At 40.7% G+C, this 22,461-nt stretch overlaps 1 protein-coding gene across 1 annotated transcript; it reads right to left on the reverse strand.

Moving 5' to 3' along the window:
* Window positions 1–20,191: 20,191 nt before the first annotated feature.
* LOC100656918 (olfactory receptor 9I1-like) lies at window positions 20,192–21,743 on the reverse strand. Its single transcript, XM_003421390.3, has one exon. The coding sequence runs from the start codon at window positions 21,217–21,219 to the stop codon at window positions 20,278–20,280; it is 942 nt and encodes a 313-aa protein (XP_003421438.2). The 5' UTR covers window positions 21,220–21,743; the 3' UTR covers window positions 20,192–20,277.
* Between the last annotated feature and the right edge of the window lie 718 nt (window positions 21,744–22,461).

Here is a 22,461-nt window from a genome sequence, read left to right on the forward strand (position 1 = left end):
GACAAAGACTGGAGAAACCCTGAGAATATGGCCCCCAGATACCCTTTTAACTCAGTACTGAATTCACTCCTGAGGTTCACCCTTCAGCCAAAGATTAGACAGGCCCATAAAACAAAACAAGCCTAAATGGGCACACCAGCCCAGGGGCAAGGACAGGAAGACAGCAGAGGGCAGGAAAGCTGGTAATGGGGAACCTAAGGTCAAGAAGGGGAGAGTGTTGACACGTTGTAGGATTGGCAACCAATGTCACAAAACATTATGTGTATTAATTTTTGATGAGAAATGTGTTTGCTCTGAAACCTTCATCTAAAGCACAATTTTAAAAAACGCCACATAAAGGAACTTAAAAAAAAAAAAAAGAATGTCTTGAGCATTGCAATCTTTGAAAGAATTACCTATGTGAGGCCAGATTGACAACTGTAACCCTAAAGCACAGGTGAGAACTTTATGGGGCAGAGATTCTAAGTCAATGGGGTGGTGAAACAATATGGCTAGAGATGGTGAGAATGGTGACACAATGTGACCTATGTAACCTTTGTCATTGAACTGCACATGTAAAAACAGTTGAGCAAAACAAAATATGTTTAGTTCTACATATTTTCACCAAAAAAAATGAATAAGACCCATTACCTAACCTCAGGGAGCACACTAAGTGACTCAGGTATTCATTCCACACATAATTATTGGGTAGTCACTGTATGCCAGCTACTGTTTTAGACACCAAGGATGCAGCAGAGAACTTACATTCTTGTGCGGGAACAGAAAATAAAACATGAAAGGAAAACATATCATGTCAGATGGCAATCAGTGCTGTGCAGAAAAGGATGTTAGAGAGTTGGTTTGCAATTTGAAATAGAATGGCCAGGGAAAGCCTTGCCAGAAGGTGATATGTTGAGTCCTAACCCCTGTACATATGACCATGTTTGTAAATAGGGTTTTTTTTATGTTAATGAGGTCATATGGAGTAGAGTGGGTCCTAAACCTTATCCCATCTGAGTGGTGTCTTATAAAAACGCAAAACAGACACAGAAAGATAGTCACACACCAGAGGAAGACTCCATGTGAAGACTGAGGCAGATGTATCTACAAGCCCAGCGTCACCAAGGCTTGCCAGCAGCTACCAGAAGCTGAAAAAGACAGAGAAGGGCCTTCACCTACAGCTGATACCTTAAATTCAGCTAGATTTTTCAAAACTGTGAGAAAATAAAACTCTGCTCTTTAAATCCACCCACTTCGTGGTATTTTCTTACAGCAAACCTGGGAAACTAAGATAGGTAGCATTGGGATGGGCATGGACCAGGTGAACCTGATCCATTTCCTCAGTTGGATTCCACTTTATCTTTCCCTGAGCAGACTCTTCCAGTCCTTGCTCATTGTTCTTTCTCCCTCATGACTTTCTCTCTTCTGCTGACTGTACTGTCAGGCTGAGAGTGTAGACATGGGGCATTACAAGAAGCCACACATCTCATTTCCATCTCACCCCCCAGACCCCACCACCACCCTTTATTAGCTCTATGGACCTGGGTACGTCCTTTAATCTCTCTGAACATCCACTTCCTCATCCGTTTTTCTTTATTCCCTCCTCCCACAAAAATAATGGGAGTAATCATAGTTTAACCACCAGAAGACATGAAACTGGCCCTTGAGGGCCGTTCCAGGTCTTCAACCTTGAATTTTAACTTCTTGAAAGAAATTAAACTTTCATGAGAGAAGGATCAAGAAAGCCTGAAATCTAGTTCTGACTTGGCCCATGAGAAGTCACCTGTCTTCCAGGGTCCGATTTCCTAAGTTGGCATAATGTCATGGATCATAGGTTGTGCCACCTTCGTCATCTGTGACCTGGGAGAAAGATGTTTTGTAAACACAAGGCCTCCCACCCTTTTTACCCAGAGATGATACAAGGGAACCTATTCATCTAGGGAAAGACAAGGCCCATTGTCAATGCCAGTTTACCCTCTTGGGGTCAGGTGCTTTACCAAGCTTCTTCCTTTCATCTTTATCACAAGAGAAATCTCAGGAGAAAATTAAGTAGGACAGGAGCATTACTCAGAGAAGCCATTGGCACCGCCTGCAGGTTGGCATGACCTTTGCCAGCTCTCTGTGGCTGAGAAATTCTGGCAATTATTCTTAGCATCTGATGCACAAGCACTTTTTATGAGTCTTGAAATATCCAAGCAAGAAAAAGGAAAGGAACAAGGTCAAGGGAATAAAATCCCTTGACAAAGGTGGAACCAGAATGGGGACAGGTAGGCACCACCTGCACACTCAGTAGTGTTTTTTTTTTTGTTTTCCTTTGTTTTTTGTTCATTGTTTTTTGTTTTTTTTTTTTTTTTACTGTAGAAGGTGCTCTAGAGACCAGGGATAAAACAAACACACACAGGTGAGCACACATAAACACATACATGTACGCACACATCCACACATCCATATACACATAATGTTTTCTGCCTTCAAGAACTGTACAGGGTACTATGAGAGGTATGTCATATAAAAAGTTAACCACTATAACAATTTAAAAGCAGTGCATCAAATGTCACACCAGGAATTCAGGGATGATGATTTCCAAGGAAGTATCATTTAAGCTGAACCTTGACACTTAAAATCGCAAACTCCCTTACACTCCACATTCTCCTTGCCCTGTCTTATTTTTCTCCATAGAAATTATCACCTTCTAAAATAACATGTAATTTTCTTATTCTACTTATTGTCTACCGCCTACCCCCATGTAAGCTCTGACCAAGGCTTCTCTCGCACTTTTTTCCACTCCATCCACCCCACTAGGGAGAAACACAAAGAAAGAGAAATTGTTGTTCATTGCCATTGAGTCAATTCCACCTCACGGCAACCCTGCATGTACAGAGTAGAACTGCTTCATAGGGTTTTCATTGGTTGTGACCTTTCAGGAGCAGATCCCCAGGCCTGTCTTCCGAGGTGCATCTGGGTAGGTTCAAACAACAAACATATCAGCTAGTGGTGCAGTGTTTAACCAATACCGTCACCCAGGGACCCCTAAGGAGAAATGCAAAGAAAAAGAAATTGACACACTCTTATATTTGCAGAGTACCTTTGACCTTTCAGAATAACCTACCATCGATTTTATCCTCAGAAGCTCTCTGTAAAGAAGAGAGAAATGATGTGACTCTACCCTTCCTGGTAAATGTGTACTACAGGCAATGGGGTGGATGTGATGGAGGGATGGAGGGCTACCCAAGGTCATTCACCTGATGCCCACCAACTTTACAGAGACGTCATTAGAATCTCACCTGGCACATAGCATGTACTCAAAATCCAGGAATTATTACTTCCTTTCTCTTATATCATATTTTTCAAAAAGAAGGTATTAAATTAATCTTTCAGTACTACCAGCTGGCACTGTGAATGCTGTGCTGACTCCTTTGCCTTTCCTGCCTCCTTACAGTTCCAGAAAAAAAAAAAAAAATCACTCTTCGCTTTAGTGCCCTAGTCTTTGCAAAGACCCAGGAAGTCCTTTTTCCAATTATCATAGAACTGCATAGACAGCTTTACTAATGCCAGCTTCCCTCCTACTCCTTGCTCCTGAAACAATTCTAAAAGCCTATATTCACTTACCAATTCCTTACTACAGTTGCAAGTTTGAAAGCCTGGGGTTTGATACCCTGACAACCCATTATTAGACAGATACTCTCTCTACTTACCATTTACATAAAACATGTTCAAACAAAATACCACATTTCTAAAAGATGAAAGGCGGTTTTCTCAGAGAATTTAGGGCATTCTTATTTATTATGACTTATTACTGGCAACTGATGGCACATTAGCAAATTTCACAGTTACAAAGGGGATTAGAATAACCGTTAGGTGCCTTCCTCAAGAACTCCATTTTCTTATTTTTCAGGATGAAAAACAGAGGACTCTGCATAGGAATTGGCACAGGCAGACAATTTAGCCACCTTGACCAAAGAAGCATGATCAATAGTATTGCATTCTCGATTAGAACCATGAGGTCAAGATTTATACACACCTTGAACGGGTAAGGCAGACATCTGGTATTTAGAAAGACTCTTAGTTTGGTCTCCCTTCCAGCAGTGTTATTTTAATGGGCCCTGACCTTGGTGGGCCCTGGTGGCACAGTGGTTAAGAACTCAGTTGCTAACCGTAAAGGCCAGCAGTTAGAATCCACCAGCCACTCCTTGGAAACTCTATGGTGCAGTTCTACTCTGTCCTATAGGGTCGCTATGGGTTGGAATCGACTCCATGATGAGTTTTGAGTTTGGTGTTACCTGCTGAAGGAATGAAAAGGTTCTGACTAACTATATACCAGTTAGGACTCTTTAGATGCAAATAACAAAAACCAATCCAACAAGCTTGAGCAAAGCACAAAGGAATTTGTTATAGGGTTATGTGTATTCAGAACCCAAGCCAGGATTACAATTGGGCTGTTGAAGGGCTGGGAAGCCTGTGGGAACTCAAGAAGAATTTTTTCTCTGTCTACTTGCGCACCTGGGAATTTGTTGTAAGGACTTGGAGGAATCTCACAGAAACTACTGGCAGAATGCAGCCAAGCTCAGGAAGCACTCCTCCTGAAGAATTCTCAGGCAATTTTCCTTCTTTATCTCACATCTCAGCCTCTCTCTGTGCATCAGCCTCATTTTCCTCTACTCTTGAAGAACTGCTTCCTTTACAACTCAGTCCACTTTGCAGAATATGGTCCACTATAACAGAAATACCACAAGTTGGTGGCTTTAAAGAACAGAAATTTATTTTCTCACAGTTCTGGAGACTGAAAGTCCAAATCAGGGGCTCGGCCATGTTGATTCCTTCCTTCTTGTAGACCTGGATATTCCTTGGTTCCTTGCCTTATAGATGATTCTCACACAGTGTCTACCTTCCCCAGTTGGTGCTTCCTTCTGTCTAACTTCCTCTTTTTATAGCTCAGAAATGCTTACGTTTTAGACACACTCTACATTAGTATGGCATAATTAACATAAGAAAGAAGACTATCTCAGAACAAGATGACATCTACAGATATAGAGGTTAGGATTGGAACAAATTTTGGGGAGGTGCAATTCAATCTGTAACAGTGACCATTTACAACTCCCAATCACATATGCTCCAGGTCCAACCCCTTAGAAAGAGCAGTCTTCCATAATTCCAATTCCAAATTCCTGCAGAAGGGTCTCAAATTAGCCCTCTTGAGTCAGATAGCCTCCCTTGTTCCAGTTAACTAATGCCAGGAAGTTGGAACCACCTTGGTTACTGAGTACCTATATCTGTCCTCTTGGCTATGGTGTACCCATTACTAGGGATTGAGGACATTCAAGAAATTCGTTGGCAGCCTTTTCAAGGGTTTTGGATGCAGCAAGGACCTGATCTCTTAATGCAGCTGTAAAATACATATGATTTTGGAGGGCTACCCTCAGGCATAACCCAATTCTCTTAAAACTGTCCCTACAAAAAGTGTCTAAAATGAAGCAGACCTAGGCAGCCATGTTTACACCATACGACCCAGACTTCATAAGAATATGTAAGCAGGCAACCTACACAATATTGTGGGAAGCCAGTGGACCCACGTTCCTTCCCTGGAGAATTTAATCAAGAAATACAGAAGCTATGGTCGATTTGATGGTAAGAACTTGAACGGATTAGTCATGTAGATTCAAGAGCTGGTGGCCATATTAAACCATGGTACAAACAGAGGAAGTTGATTAAAAGAGAGGACATAGAAAGAGAGTAAAGCAGAGATGCAACAGACCAACCACAAAACCCTGGAGATATGAGAATGAGGCTTCCAGATTCTAGTTTCCATGAGGTCTACCTGCAGGTTCCTGTGTCCAAGAAATTGCCTATCCTACATTTACAATGAAACCCCCCCAATTTTGTTGAGCTAGCTTGAGTAGATTTCTATTTGCTACAACCAATGATCTCTGACTAAGAAAGCCTGAGACAGAGTGGGGCTAAGGGTGGGAGGACATTTCATTAGCCATTTAGCCAAAGAGCTCAGAAGAGCATCAATGCAGCAAAGCAACTCATGCATCTACCTACTCATTTCTGCTTCTTCTGTTTTCAGTAAATGAAGTCCTCAGAGTCATTTAGAAACCCCCAACCTGCTTACTAAACCTCATAAGAGGATTTGCCAGTAAAAGCCTACAGCAATGTACAGTTCTTCCCGGGCAGGATGAGTTATCCTCACCTGGCTGACAGGTCATCAAGCACAACTTCCAAGACTGAAGATGTAGCATTGTAGTGGTTGCTGTTGTTGGCGACCATCAAGTCACCTCTAACTCATAGTGATCCCTTGAGCAACAAGATTGGACTGTTGTGATTCGTAGAGTTTTCATTGGCTGATTTTTTGGAAGTAGATCACTAGGTCTTCCTTTCTAGTCTGTCTTAGTCTGAAAGTTCCACTGAAACCTGTTCAGCATCACAGCTACATGCAAGTCCCCACTGATAGTTGAGTGGTGACTGTACTTGAGATGCATTGGCCAGGAATCAAACCTGAATCTCCTTCACAGAAGGAAAGAATTCCAACACTGAACCACAACTGCTCCCCAGATGTAGCATTTTTTTTTTATTACAACCAGTCAATAATCTCCTTTCCTTCCTTCCTTCCTTTTTTTCCTTCTTTCCTTTCTTCCTTTTTTCTTCTTTCCTTTCTACCTTCCTTTCTTTCTTCCTTCATTTTTCCTTCTTTCCTTTGTTTCCTCCTTTTTTCCTTCTTTCCTTTCTTCCTTCCTTCCTCTCAACCATTATTTTTATTACTAAAAAACAAGAAACACAGACCTGCCCTCATAACCTTTACAATCCATTTGGGGAAATACAGTAATTAAATAATTATATTTACTCAAAAATGGAAAATCGCACTTTGTAACTACAAAGAAGAAATATATGAAGCCATGAGAGAGAATAAGAGGTTCATATGAGCCCGTCAGGGATGTCCTGGGAGGCTTTCTAAGGACATGAGCCGAGATCTGACTGTCAAGTAGAAGCAATCTTGGTGAAAAAGCATGGAGAGGGAGCAGAGTGGATGGCTTGATAAGGCTGTTGGACTGGGAATCAGCCAAGGTCATGTATTTGAGAGAATGGAAGGAGAAAATGTGGCCAGAGCTCAGCTCAGGGGAGCATGATATAAGGGAAATGTACAGCAGTTGGTTGGGGCCAGATTGTGCAGGGTTTTACAAGCCAGGTCCAGGAATTTGGTCTTCACCATAAGAGCAACTAAAGTCACATGTCTCAAGGCACTAGGTTGACTCAGAGATTTTTGGAGAAAATACCTTGTGACTCTGTAGGGAAGTTCAAATACCCCTGCACCCCAGCGTTCACCAGTTGCCCTCCAGCTGGTTCTGACTCATGGCAAGCCCATATGTGTCAGAGTAGAACTGTCCATAAGGTTTTTAATGGCTGATTTTTCAGAAGTGGATCTCCAGGACTTTCTTCCAAGGTACCTCTGGGAGAACTTGAAGCACCAACCTTTCAGTTTGCAGCCAAGCACATTAACCATGTGTACCACCTAGGGACACCATCCACAGTCTTCTTATTTCTCATGTGCCAGTGGTTCACTGAGCTATTCTGCTACTGAAACCATAAAGCATTGAATCTTAAGCCTATCAAAGGGCTCTACTATCCAGGAAATGAACCAAAATTATCCAAAAAAAAAAAAAATGTACAGAGTAACACAGTGAACATATCAAATAATTTTCTTTGGTTGACAAAATTTCTGCTATTACAATGTTGTTGTCTTTGTTAAGTATTTATTTTTTAAAAGAAAATATCTGTTTAAGTTATATGCCCATGAGTAAAAATATCTTTAATATAGCAGATATACTAGACGTATTTTTTCTTAGTATCATAATATCTCAGGAACCTAAAAGACTAAACTGAATTATAGAAAACATTGAATTACAAAATTTCTGTTTTATTACCCACACATCAGCTTGAAATTTGAACTAACTGCTAACAAAGTGTTTTTGAGGAAGCTTCCTGCCCTATTTTAATGAATGAACTTAAAGGCTGTCCCAGACAATTTAGGAATCAATGACACACTATCTCATGGTACTGTTTTATGTGCATCAGCCTTCTTCCCTCAAGTGGGCTGTACAGGACTTGAGAACAGGGCTATTGCCTTTTATTTCTTTGAATTTTCCAAAGTAGATCTTCCCCAGCGATGAATATAGAATAGGAGCACAATAATTGTTTGGTCTTTAAGAAATATATTGAAATCCTTTGCAATGGTCACATCAGTTCCTTGTAAGCAAAATGGGTTAAAGCACTGAAAGAAAACTGTAAAAGGTTTCCCTTAAATATTGTCTTCTTGATTAGGCTATTGATTTGCAGCCCTCAGTATGGTCAATGCTATCATTTCCTTAATGGTAATATCAACATCATTCTGAGTTGGTCTAAAGGAAGAAGCTGTTCTTTGGTATTCTTACAGGACATCACTTTGCCACAGCTGGGCACTCCCTCAGTGCAATTCTGCTTTGTGCAGCCGTACCACCAGCATCAAAGTGAAATCCAACTTTCAGGTCACTCAATCTATTTTGCCAGTCAAGGGTCTGAGTTCTCTAATAGATGGACCCTGATCAAAAGGAGAAAAATTGGGGAACAAAACTTCAAATTCCAGTGAAAACTAGACTGACTGGATCCATTGAGATTGGGGGGAACCCCTGAATCTATTGCCCAGGAATAATCTTTAAACCATGAACCAAAACCATCCCATGAAGCCATCATAACAACAGTTTAGCTCAATTAATAAAGAATGCTTGCCTTGAGCATTGCACTCCTACAAAAAAGTATATGAGTTCAAATTGACGACAGTTCATCCAAAGCACAGATGACAACTTTAAGAGGCAGAGGGCCTAAATTAATGATGATGAAACAATATGGGTGTGGTGAGAATGGTGATTCAATGTGAAATATATAACCAATGACATTTAGCTATACATGTACAAATTGTGAATGGATGTATATTTGGTTGTCCATGTTGCCATCAAAAATAAATAAATAATAATTTTTTTTAAAGAACATAGGTTTTATTTACATAGGCCAATTTTTTTTAATTATTCTTTTTAATATTTGGAAGTTCTCTTTGTCTTAGGCTGTGTACGCAATAACACAGTCAGAGTTTATCCATCTGGAAAAACCGAAACAATGATATGATGAGATACAAATAATCCAGAGAGTTTGGAGGTACCAACCCTCTATTGTTAGCTAGGCCTGAAATTTAAGTGAACTTTAAGTGTGGATAACTTTTCTATTTGTTCCCCGGAATAAACATTAGTCCCACCTTCATTTAGGTACTTGATTGTGAAATTTTGACTGTGTAAACATGTTTTGGTAGGCTTTTTTTTAGATGAAGTCGCATAGCTTTCATCAAGTTATCAAATGCTTGGTGCAAGAAACCCCCCTAAAATTAAGAAACACTGGGAATTACAGGTGAATAATATACATAGAGAATATAAAACTCTCCCTAAAAGCTATTACTGAATGACTGAAGACAGAAACCTGCCTGTATTCCCTAACTGACCACGGCATCTGACATCCAGTAAGGCCTCAATAAATACTTATTCCACTGTATTACAAGAGTCCTGAAGACATGAGTAGCTATTGCTCAAATAGCACCTTCAAGCAGCAGACCAGGATGTTACAGAAGCTGCAGACAGTTTCTATAAAAGTGTGAAAAAGGCAAAATTGACTTCATTCAATTAAGAAATACATTTATAGAGCATTTAGTACATGCAAGGATTGTGCTAAGGGCATAAAATCAGTTCAGCCAAAGAGGTAGGCACATATTAAAAAATACAATGTACCATGATATGGGTCAAGATGGTGGAAAGAATAGAGAACTATGGGAAGTAATTCATCCTGCTGGGCGACTGGGAGACTCTAGGACAGATTGCAGTGGGAGGAGACTGTAGAAATGGGAGGCCGCGGAGGGAATGGCAGAGAGCTGTGCAGACCGGGCAAACAGTGAAATTTCTTGGGTGAGGGAAACGGGAGTAGCACATGGGCTAGGGGAGAAAGCACCAGAAAAGGCCTCCTAGAGCAAGTGATAGACAGGCAGACTAGGCATTGATAAGAAGGATTTTGCCAAACAGAAAATCAAAGTTATGACATTCCAAAAAAGGAGACCAGCTTGAGCAGGAGCTTAGAGAGTTTGAAAAGGTGGGATGATTTGGGAGCCAGCAGAGGGACTTCAGTGCCCTTTCTGCCATTGCTCTCCTCCCCACCACCTGCTCCACTGTCCAAGCCTGAAGACTTTTATATACCCTACACATACGCCCAGCAATTATCAACTGCTCCACCACACCCTGCTTCTCCCATCATTGCTTGTCCCTTCCACAAATATCTTGCTATATGTTATTCCTGATTGAGGGTTGCTTTAAGGGTCTTAACTCCCTGTCCTGCAAGCTAGAGGACAGATAAAGTACTCAGAAAAAGAGTGGCAGGTGTTTACAGTAGGAATCTCACAGGTGGTGTTCACTGGAGCTATCAGTGCCGGGAGGATATGAGAAGGACTCTGACAGCATCTACCACATTGCTGTACATAGCAGTAGTCACCCAAGCATGGAGTCATCACTTCATGCCAGATAAAGGACAGTTGGAGGGTCTGATGTCATTACAAGAGTTCCTTCTTAATGTTCTCCAGAAAGGATGGTCAGGAGCTCTAGTGCGGAAATTCTTTTTCAGGCCACAGATGCCATATGAAGGAAAGCCATCTTTCTTTGGCTGTGCATTCAGCCCTTCCCAGTAATGGATGATATAAAGATGCAAAGAAATCATGTTGGATCAGGAAGCAGTAATAACCCCCATTCATTTTCAACTCTGTCAGCTTCATCACAGAACAAAAAAATCCATAGCATCGATTTTTATTGCTAAGCCAAAATACTCCACCTCATTAGTGAATGATGCAGCCTACAGAAGACCCTGTTTCTCTAGGCTACTGGGCTGAGAGTGGAAGAGGGGGCCTGGGAGAGAAAGCAGAGAGGAATGGCAAAACTCCAAACTTCTTATTTCCCTTTCTGCATACTGGAGTTTCATTCCAAAACCTTTTTCCTTCCTCTGGTCTCTCTCTCTCTTTCTCTCTCTCTCTCCATTGCCACTTTAAATATTTTCTGGCTTTTTCTCTCCTCTTAAGACTTGCATGTGTGGTTTCCCTACACTCTAGTATTACCATCAATTAATATTTATTGGCAGAAAATGATGATAGGTTCTACAGAGCAGACTGGTCCCAGAGACACTCTCCCTTCCATCAAATCTTAATTCATCCTTCATCCTATCTGCTCTTCTCATATGCTGAGTCATATTCTAGTGATATAGTGACACTGTGAATAATCCCTCACATTTATATAGCTCAGGAAATCAGAGAGCCAAGGTTAGAAAACTTTCAAAATGACATCTAGTCCAGAAACAGTGCTACCATCTTTATACAGCTACCCTTTCGTCAGAGACAGGGGTTGCCAACTGGTGGACCCCAAGGGAAATTCAGCTAGCAAAAAAAAAATTTTTTTTTTTTGGCGTATGCAGTGTTTTAAAAAATCAGGAAACTCCCCATTTTATAAATTCAATTTCAAACTTCTCTTGGAAAAAAAATCTTGTGGCAATACTTGGTTAGAATTGAGAGGTGCTGCCCCTTTGGACAGAACACGAGCTCTCCCATTCACAATCCTCCACCCCTCTCTGTTGAATTATCTTCAACCCATATTGTTCAACTGCTTGATCCCTGTTACAGACTGAATTTGTGTTCCCCAAAATATGTGTTGGAATCCTAATCCTTATACCTGTGGATGTAATCCTGTTTAGAAATAGAGTCTTCATTTTTATGTTAGTTAGGTCATACCAATGTAATGTATGTCCTAAACCTAATAACTTCCGAGGTATTAAAAAAAAGAGCAGATTAGACACAGATATGAGCACAAGCTCGAGAAGACAAATGCCACTTGAGGATTTTCCACAAGCCAAGGAATGAAGGAAGGCCTGGGGCTACCGACAAGGAAGGAATCGACATGGCCCAGACCCTAATTTGGACTTTTAGCCTCTAGAACTATGAGAAAATAAATTTCTGTTCCCTACAGCCACCTACTTGTGGTACTCCTATTGCAGCAACACTAGCTAACACAATCCCTGATGTTTGGATCTTCTACAACAACCCCCAAGAATCCTAAGAGTCTCTGCCTGAGTACCCCCAGAGAAAGGGAACTCACCATCTTCAAAAATAAATAATCCATTCCCTCCTTGAAGAGTGTATTCCAGAGCAATTCCTTAAACTCTAAAAGCCAAAGCATCCAACCCCTGGCCCTCGTCCATCTCCAGAGCACTCAACAAAGGGAGGGATTCCCCACTGAGTTTTCTCCAAAGTAAACACCCCCAGTTCACTGTCTGGCTTCTGGTTCCTTCACCATCTTGGTTTTTATTTTCTAGACATATTCCACTCTGTTCTGATTCCTTTTACACTATAAATTTCAGAAATGAATATTCCTTCCATACAGATTCAACTCAATCTGCTATCTTCCAGATTTTTTTTTTTATGTACTAATTAATTAAAGGAATCCCAGGATGGTACAAATAGTTTGCTCAACTGCTAACTGAAAAGTCGGTGGTTTGAGTTCTCCCAGAGGCACCTCGAAGAAAGGCCTAGCGATTTACTTCTGAAAAACCAGCCATCGAGAACCCTATGGAGTACAGTTCTACTCTGACACACACAGGGTCTTCATGAATCAGAATTGACTGATGGCAAACTGTTTTGTTTTGTTTTCTTTTCTTATTTACTGAACATCTACGAAGTGTCAGACACTGTACCTAGTAACGGTATCACATAGGAAAGCAGCAAAAGCTCAATCCCTGCCCTCCTGAAGCTCACATTATAGTTACCAAAAAATACCCTCCCTCCAAAAAAATGCAATGCAAAATAAAATCTGAATGATTTAAACTTGAAAAGAAAAATGCAATTCTAACAAATCTAAAGGATAATGTGGTGAATAACTTGGCCATTTTAGAGAGAAGACCTTTCTAATCACTACAGGAAACACAGAAGCAATAAAGGAGAAAAAGTGATGAATTTAATGACATCAAATATTAACAGTCTTGTGAGGTTAAGGCCACCATAAACAAAGTCGAAAGACGAACCTGGGAAAATATTTGCAACACAAATAACAAAGAATTGAGTTCGCTAATATACAAATTACTCTTGCAAATCAATCAACAAAGGACATAAAAAATTTACAAAAGAAAAACAAATGACACAAACAAATGAGAAGACTCTGAACCTCATTAATAATCAAAGAAATGCAACTTAAAATAATGAGATACTTGCCAAAGAAATATTGGCCATGGTTTGTTTTTTTTTTAAATTGAGACTCCCCAGTGCTCCCAGAAGTGTGGGGAAACCAGCATTCTCATCCATGCATACTGAAAGATCCCTTCAGCTGGAGATTTGGTAATTAGTTAGTTTTAAGTGCTGTGATTCCACAATTTTATTGTTCATATCATGTATTCTCTCAATCAGCCTATTCCCTAGTATTTAGTCACGCTGTGGCTTCCAGAACTAGCTCTCATCTTCCCTGAATCCTCATGCCAACCCTCTTGGTTCTAGTTAATCTGTAATTTCTGAAACTCAGGACCACTGTTCTCCTGTCTGGGAGGACTTCCACACACCTTGTCTCAGTTTCCTTAGATCTCTCAGAAAACGCAAGTATGGTCTGGTTAACCCAGTGGTCTCCCTGCCAAGGTTCCTGATAAAACTACGATCTGAACTTTCTACCCTGATTCCCTTACCGACAGTAGCTGATGGCTCTGATTGGGAGAAAAAATGTAAAGGAACTTGTTACGGATTGAATTGTGTCCCCTCAAAATACATGTTAGAATCCTAACCTCTATACCTGGTGTTACGGATTGAATTGTGTGTCAAAAATGTGTGTCAACTTGGCTAGACCATGATTTCCAGTATTGTGTGATTGTCCACCATTTTGTCATTTGATGTGATTTTCCTGTGTTTTGTAAATTCTACTTCTATGAGGCAGGATCTGCGGCAGTTATGTTAAAGAGGCAAGACTCAATCTACAAAATTAGATTGTATCTTGAGTGAATCTCTTTTGAGATTAAAAAAACAGAGAAGTGAGCAGAGAGACAGAAGGCCTCATACCACCAAGAAAATAGTGTCAGAAGCAGAGCGTGTCCTTCAAACCTGGGATCCCTCCACTGCGAAGCTCCTAGACCGAAGATTGATGATAAGGACCTTCCTCCAGAACAGACAGAGAAAACACTCCCTTAGAGCTGGCACCCAGAATTCAGACTTCTAACCTCCTAAACTATGAGAGAATAAACTTCTGTTTGTTAAAGCCACCCACTCGTGGTATTTCTGTTATAGCAGCTCTGGTTAACTAAGACACCCATAATGAAATCTAATGTTATGTTAACGAGGCCAGACCAGTGTCAGGTGTCATAAACCTAATCACTTCTGAGCTACAAAAACAGCAGATTAGACACAGAGACAAGCACATACTGGAGATGACGGGCACCATATGAAGATCGCCAAGAACCAAGGAATGTGCAGGCTTACCATCAAGGAAGGAGTCAACACAGCTGAGTCCCTGATGTGAACTTTTATCCTCCAGAACTGTGAGAAAATAAATATCTATTCTTTTTTTAAAGTCACTCACTTATGGTATTTGTGTTACAGCAGCACTAATGAACTAAGAACTGAAGCACCTGGAGAAACTGAGCAAGGTCAAAATGAAGACTGTCATGTTAATTTCTAGGGTCGTTTCTGCAGGTTGAGAAATGGAAACTAGATATTAACTCACTGGCCACATGGTCTAGAAATATCTTTCGCCAACAAAGACTGATTGTGTCCCATGGTTATAATGAGTTAATACTCGTTAGATCTGAGTCCCCCCAGCATTTTTAGACTGGACCCCCACACAATGTTAAACGCTATCATTCGCACAGTCCCGCATGCCATAATCAGTTAGATGGATTTAACTTTATTCATTTGTATTGTGAAAACAATAGACAGGTTAAAGAGAATTTTTCACACTGCCCTTCCCTACCCTGTATATTTGGATATGCCCTCTTCCAGGAAGGTCCCCAGATAATCTATGAAAGTGAGTGACGTGACATCACTTTTTCAACAGCAAATCTAAAACACAGCTGCTATTTCACTGTGGTACTTGAGGCAAATCATATAATCATCCCAGGCTTCATTTACCAATTGGTAAAAAGGAGCCAACAATATATGAAGAGGAAGAAGGGTGGGCCTGAAGATGAGTTGAGGGCCCTCTCCTCTCCATTCTGGGACTCTTGGCAGCACATCTCCTCTCATTGTGTTAAGGTTCTCAGCAACTGTCAACTGAATGCCGACCATGTGCCAAGCCCTAAACTAGGCACTGGGGGTACAGGATACAAAGTCCCTGCCCACATAGAGCTTACTCCTGAGTGTAATAGGCAAATCAAACAAATAAATAAGCAAAGAATATAATTTTAAGATAATGATGGTTTCTTGCACAAAATGAAGTGCTGTCAGGAGATAACAGTGACTGGATGTGGGGTGGGAGCGCTGTTTTAGATGCAATTCCACAGAGCCCCTTTAAGTGGGTGACAGTTGAGCAGAGACCTGAAAGATGAGGAATAGCCCTGTGAAGGTTTGGAGGCAGAGGGAACATCAAGTGTAAAGGCCACGAGATAGGGATGAGGTTGACATAGTTGAGGACAGTTGGACAATGTAGCTGCAACCCAGGGAATGAGTAGGGTACGAGAGTAGAGTGGTGAGCAGTCCTGCTGCACCTTCCTCCGTCCTTAGTCCCAATGACTAGAACACACCCTGAACTCTCAGATCACTGTGCCTTTGTTCCCTACTATCAGAAATGCCTCTCCCTTTCCACCTGCAATGTTCAAGACACAAACGAAATTTCTGCTCTTTTCTGAAGACTTCCCTGGCTATTTTTCCTGCAAAGAAAATATATATATATTGCCCTTAAGTTGATTCTGACTGATGATGACCCCGTATACGCAGAGTAAAATTACGCTCCATAGATTTCAAGGCTGTGACCTTCAGAAGCAGATCACCAGGTCTTTCTTACAAGGTGCTTCTGGGTAGGTTCAAACTGCCAAACTTTTGGTTAGTAAGTAGCTCAGTGCTTAACTGTTTGCACCACAACAAAGAGGTTCCCATTTCATCCTTGAGATTCTATTGTTCTTTCATACCTGCTGCAAATACTTATTTACATATCTATTTCCACTTCTGAATTACAAGTTCTTTGAGATCAAGGACCATGTCATATTCACCCCTTGCACCCATTAGAGGGTCTGGAACATAGCACACACGTAATAAATTTTGTGGCAAATTAGTTATTTGAGCTTATATTCACCGTGGAAGGGAAAAAATTACCTCCTAGCTCTTCATTCCACTATCTTTAACAGGGAATTACTCACTTAGGTTATAAGATTAAAGCCTCCAGTTTTTTTCCATAAGCATTTATGACATTCTAATATACTCTATTATTTACTTATTTGCTATATCATATACTTATTTATTATGTTTATTGTCTAACTCTCCCCCAACTCCATTAGAATGTAAGTAACACAAGGACAAGGATTAGTTTTTTATCTGTGTAGTTTATTGTTGTTGCTCTCTAACTCCTAGAACAGTGTTCAGCATATAACAGCCCCTCAATAAATAATTCATTGCATTAATGAATAAAACATTTTAGGTTTTGTCTACAGTGAATATGTAAAGCAACAGGTGTAGACAGGCTAGTTTTAAAATACATTTTTCAAGAGCCCAAAGAGACGAATTCTAAGGGTAGAATTAGAAAGAGTTCAGATATTCATTCCATTACAAAAAATGTACTTTTTTTACTTCTGTTGCTGTCATGTATATGTTTGTGCGTGTGTGTGTCTGCACTATTTTGCTTCAAATAAAGATAAAGATATGTTGACCAAAGGAAAAAGACACAATGCTCTTTTCAATCATTTTTAGAAAACTTCATGATTTTTGAAGAAGAGGTATGTGGAAAAAGCCAAGAATTTCTTTCCCAATGGGATTAAAATGGTGAATTGTATAATGTCCATGAAGCATCTTGATCTCTACGAACAGCCTTGTGGGTACACCACAGGGAAGCAAGCAACCTACCTTCCTTTCAACTTCTGTCAGCTTTCTTCTGCTTTCTCTGATGATTTATCTTCCTCACACTGTATGTCTAAGCAAGATTCAAGAAAAAATATTGTTTGAGGTTTGAATTCAGCAGTAGGCAAAATGAGAATCAGAATCTAGAGCTACCTTACCTTCTTTGAAGTCCATCACAAGTAAAAAAACCTTTTTAACCAAAATGCATAGTTCTCTCTTTGCCCTCCTCCCCCATTGCCTCCAGAAAGTTAGAGGAGATACGTGGGCGCAGGGAGAGTGGGTGCTTGGGCAGCTTATTTTTAGGGTCATTTGCACAGGCTGTGTGGCAGTTTCCCTTCTCTGTAAATTAAAAAATGACACTATATTTTCTACAAGATTATATATATAATTCATAATGAGATATTTAAATAAAATAAGTGAAGTCTCTTAGCACAGAGCCTAACACATATTAGGTAATTTGTGAATGTTTCCACTCATTTACTAATATATGTATGTGGAAAATCGACATAAATGCCATTTTCTCTCATACCTTCTCACATTAATCAGAAGGTGGTTGCTACCTTGTACACTGTATACACATCAAATCTGTACATATATAAAAGATCATTTATAGGCAGAGTTGGTTGCCACTCACAAAATAGAAGTTGAGAGGAGTATGAGGTAGCTCCCATCGCTACCGAGATAGCAAACCCCCTGTCTACCATTTTACCCATCTCTTTGTCATTTGAGTTGAAGATTTTTCTTGACTTTAGCATGCAAAAAGCTCTGACAGGGGTGATTTTTTCAGTCCATTTTCTACTAACCTACACTGGCACAAAATAGGGGGTTAATAAAAATTTGTTGACTCCTTAAAAAGGGAATAGTTAACAAGTTTAATGAAAGGTCAGGTGGTGCATAACCAACCAAATCAAACCAGTTACCACTGAACTGATTCCTCCTCATGGTGACCCCATGTGTGTCAGGGTAGAAACGTATTCCATAGGGTTTTCATCACTGTAACCTTTCAGAAGTAGATCACCAGGCCTCTCTTCTAAGGAGCCTTTAAAACAAAAAACCAAACCTGTTGTCACAGTCAATTTCTACTCATAGTCACCCTATGGAACAGAGTAGATCTGTCCCCAAAGTATTTCCAAGGAGCTCCTGGTGGATTCAAACTGCCAACATTTTGGTCAGCAGCCATAGCTCTTAACCACTACTCCACCCGGGTTGCCAAGGAGTCTCTAGGTGGGTTTAAATTGGCAACCTTTTGGTTAGTAGCCCAGAGCTTTACCATTTGAGCCACTCAGGGGTGCAGGAAGATGTATACCTGTGTAATATCTGAGGAAATTTGCACTTCAAGGAAAGAAACACCAATGAAAAGGTGGATACCACAAAAACTCTGTTTCCCCGATTTCACCATTTTGTCAAGAATCAGCCCTAGACCAATCTGGTCGTATACCTGCTAGATTTCTCTGGCTTAACGTGTATTCTAGAACAAAGCACGTAGTATTGCATGGAAATCAAGTACCAAGCCCTGGGATACACCATTTGTTTCTTAGATGAGGTGGGTCCACTTCGCTCCATCTCTACTGTCACCAGCCCCCTATTCCGCCCATCACCCTGCTGCCAAAGGAATTGTTTTACTATTCAGATCTAATCATTTCACACCCTACCCTTTCAGTAAAGTCCACAAGTCCCTAAGCAAGTCTGCAAGTCTCTCTGTGACCTAGTTTCTACCGAACTCATCAGCTGCATCTCACACTAAGCCCTCCTCACTTATTACACTGCACCACTCTGGCTTCTCTCAGTTCTTAAAGACGTCCTGTTTCTTGGGACCTTACATTTGCAGCTCTTTCTATCTGGAATGGTCTTCCCAACTCCTGACTATGGCATACTTATTGTCCAGACCTCAGCTTAAATTTAGGTTAGTTCCTCAGGGAAGTCTTCGCTGACCACACCAAACTAGATCAGGACCCCGTTATACAGTATAACAATACCCTGTGCTGCTTCTGTTCCACTTACAAAAATTGTAAAAAAAATTAATTAAGTGTGTAATGGCTTAATGTCTGTCTATGCCCTAGATTCTAATTTCCGTGAGGGGAGTTACCATGTCTACCTTATTTGTAACCATATTCCCAGACTCTAGTATCATGTCTGAAATGTAGTAAGTAGTAAATATTTGCTGAATTGATGAATAAGATAGCTTGTAGGCTCTCCATGGAGATGTTTCCCAAATAATAGTTCCAGCAGATTTGAAGGTCATTAGGAGGTAGCAGTCAGCAGTCAGATTCACAGTTATATGTCTCCTGACATAAAGTAAATGTCCTAGGGGAGATGGAAGTAGATGGTTGCTTTCATTACTGGAGAATAGAAAATAGCTGGAGTTAATTGAGGCAGATGGTCCATGAACAACGCTTCAGTAATAAAATAGAGCTTCTGACCCTTGGTGATCAGGAAATATTAAAAAAGTTATATATGGGACTCAGTGCAGCCCTACATCATGAACAAATTGTTTTCTGTAATTAATGCAAATCAGTATATTTTTCTCTCATTCTACAGTGTCTTGATCCTCTACATCATCTTGGAAAGTAGGCTGACTTATTCTAGTTGAATATTTCCTTGTTTACATCTCCTTTACTGTCTTGATTGTTTTCTTCCTCTCTTTAGCCACTTGTATTTTCCATGACAAATGCCTAAATTGGATTGATTCCATGTTGAGAAAAGCTGTCTTTGGTCAATGCCGGTTTTCACCCCACCACCCACAACCAAAGAATGAGACTGCCCTTACAATACAAACAACAAGCTCTTGTTTTATAATCATTCTATGTGCAAAAATGAGCTTAGTAGAAAAAAATTCAATTAGCTGAGAAAACACACAGCCATACCCAGTATGGGTAAGAAATAAACAAATAATTTTACATTTTATAGCACGTTATTATTCACAAAGCCCTTTGACAGTCCATCTCTCTTGATTCTGTCTTCAATCACAGCGAGGCAGAAATTTTTACTGATGAGAAAATTGAACCAGAGCATTTCTGGCTCAAGATCAGAGAGCTAATAAAGAGACTACTGGGATCCAAATCTACATGTTTTCTACTTCTGTGTGCCTTTGTAACTGTAAGGTCTGGTTCATGTGTTAAGTAGAGCAGCGAAAAGCACAGAGAATGATTTGCAGGAACTTCTGAGTTGATGGTGCTCGGGTCTTATTCTACTTGGGACACTTTCATCGTGTTGAGAGCTTTCTTCAGAGCCTTCTTCACTTCCTTGTTTCTGAGGCCATAGACCATTGGGTTCAGCATAGGGATAACCACAGTATAAAACACGGAAACGATTCTGTCCTTCCAGAGAGATTTGCCCATGTTACCTTTCAGGTACATGAATATGAGAGTCCCAAAGAAAAGAGCCACTGCAGTCATATGAGAAGCACAGGTGGAGAAGGTCTTGACTTTGCCACCTGCTGTACGAATCCTCAAAATAGCCCTAATGATGAACAGGTAGGAGATGAGAATCGCTGAAATGCTGGTTGTGATGACCGAAAAAGCTAAGAGGTAAATCACTAGCTCCCATGGCTTGGTCTCACCACAGGCAAGCTTCAGCAGGGGCGGCAGGTCACAAAAGAAGAAGTCCACATTATTGGACTTACAGAAGGATAGGGAGAAAGTACACCCAGTGCGGACTATAGAATTGACCATTGCACCAGCATATGCCCCAACCACCAGCCCCAGGCAGGTCTGTGGTGTCATGGCGGTGGCATAGAGGAGAGGGTTACACACAGCCACACAGCGATCATAGGCCATCACAGCCAAAAGGAAGCATTCAGTGCTAGCATAAAGTGTGAAAAAGAAGAACTGGGTGGCACAGCACTTGTAGGTGATGACTGTCTTATCAGTTCGTAAGGTCTCAAGCAACTGAGGGATAATTACAGAGGAATAGCAAATGTCCAAGAAAGAAAGGTGGCTGAGGAAGAAGTACATGGGAGTCTGGAGGTGAGGATCACTCTGAATGAGAAGGATCATGCCCAGGTTACCCACCAATGTAAGGAGGTAAAGAATCAGAAACACAAAGAAGAGGCCCATCTGCAACTCTGCCTGCAGCTGGAATCCCACCAGAACAAATTCCGTCACCACAGTGCCATTCTCTGCCATTAAGCCAAGGTCACCTGCTAAAATTACCAAAAAAAATCAATAAAGTCTCATTGATAGTAAATTAGGATGAACGTGGCTTGATTTGATCATTGTTCAGTGTACTGGGTTGAATAGTGTACCCAAAACTTTCATGTCCACCCAAATCTCAGGATGTGATCTTATTTGGAAACAGAGTCTTTGCAGATGTTGTTGTTGTTGTTAGGTGCCATTGAGTCAGTTCTGATTCATAGCGACCCTATATACAGCAGAACGAAACACTGCCCAGTCCTGCACCATCCTCACATTGTTGTTATGCTTAAGCCCATTGTTGCAGCCACTGTGTCAATCCATCTCATCGAGGGTTTCCTCTTTTTCACTGACCCTTTACTTTACCAAGTAAGATGTTCTCCTCCAGGGACTGATCCCTCCTGACAACATGTCCAAAGTATGTGAGACATAGTCTCACCATCCTTGCTTACAAGGAGCATTCTGGCTGTACTTCTTCCAAGAGAGATTTGTTCATTCTTTTGGCAGTGCACAGTATATTCGACATTCTTTGCCAACGCCACAATTCAAAGGTGTCAGTTCTTCCTTGGTCTTCTTTATTCATCATCCAGCTTTCACATGCATAGGAGGCAATTGAAAATACCATGGCTTGGGTCAGGTACACCTTAGTCTTCAAGGTGACATCTTTGCTTTTCAACACTTTAAAGAGGACTTTTGTGGCAGATTTGCCCATGCGATGTGTCATTTGATTTTTTGACTATTGCTTCCATGGGCATTGATAGTGGATCCAAGTAAAATGAAACCCTTGGCAACTTCATTCTTTTCCCCATTTATCATGATGTTGCTTATTGGTCCAGTTGTGAGGATTTCATTTTCTTTGTGTTGAGGTGTAATCCATACTGAAGGCTGTGGTCTTTGATCTTCATCAGTAAGTGCTTCAAGTCCTCTTCACTTTCAGCAAGCAAAGTTGTGTCATCTGCATGATGCAGGTTGTTAATGAGTCTTCCTCCAATCCTTACGCCCCATTCTTCTTCATACAGTCCAGCTTCTCGGATTATTTGTTTACCATATGGATTGAATAGGTATGATGAAAGAATACAACCATGATGCACACCTTTCCTGACTTTAAACCATTCAGCATCCCCTTGTTCTGTTCAAAGGACTGTGCCTTGATCCACGTACAGTTTCTTCATGAGCACAATTAAGTGTTCTGGAATTCCCATGCTTCGAAATTTTATCCATAATTTGTGATGATCC

This window comes from Loxodonta africana, chromosome 7 (assembly GCF_030014295.1).
Source record: "Loxodonta africana isolate mLoxAfr1 chromosome 7, mLoxAfr1.hap2, whole genome shotgun sequence".
NCBI classification, from domain to species: domain Eukaryota; kingdom Metazoa; phylum Chordata; class Mammalia; order Proboscidea; family Elephantidae; genus Loxodonta; species Loxodonta africana.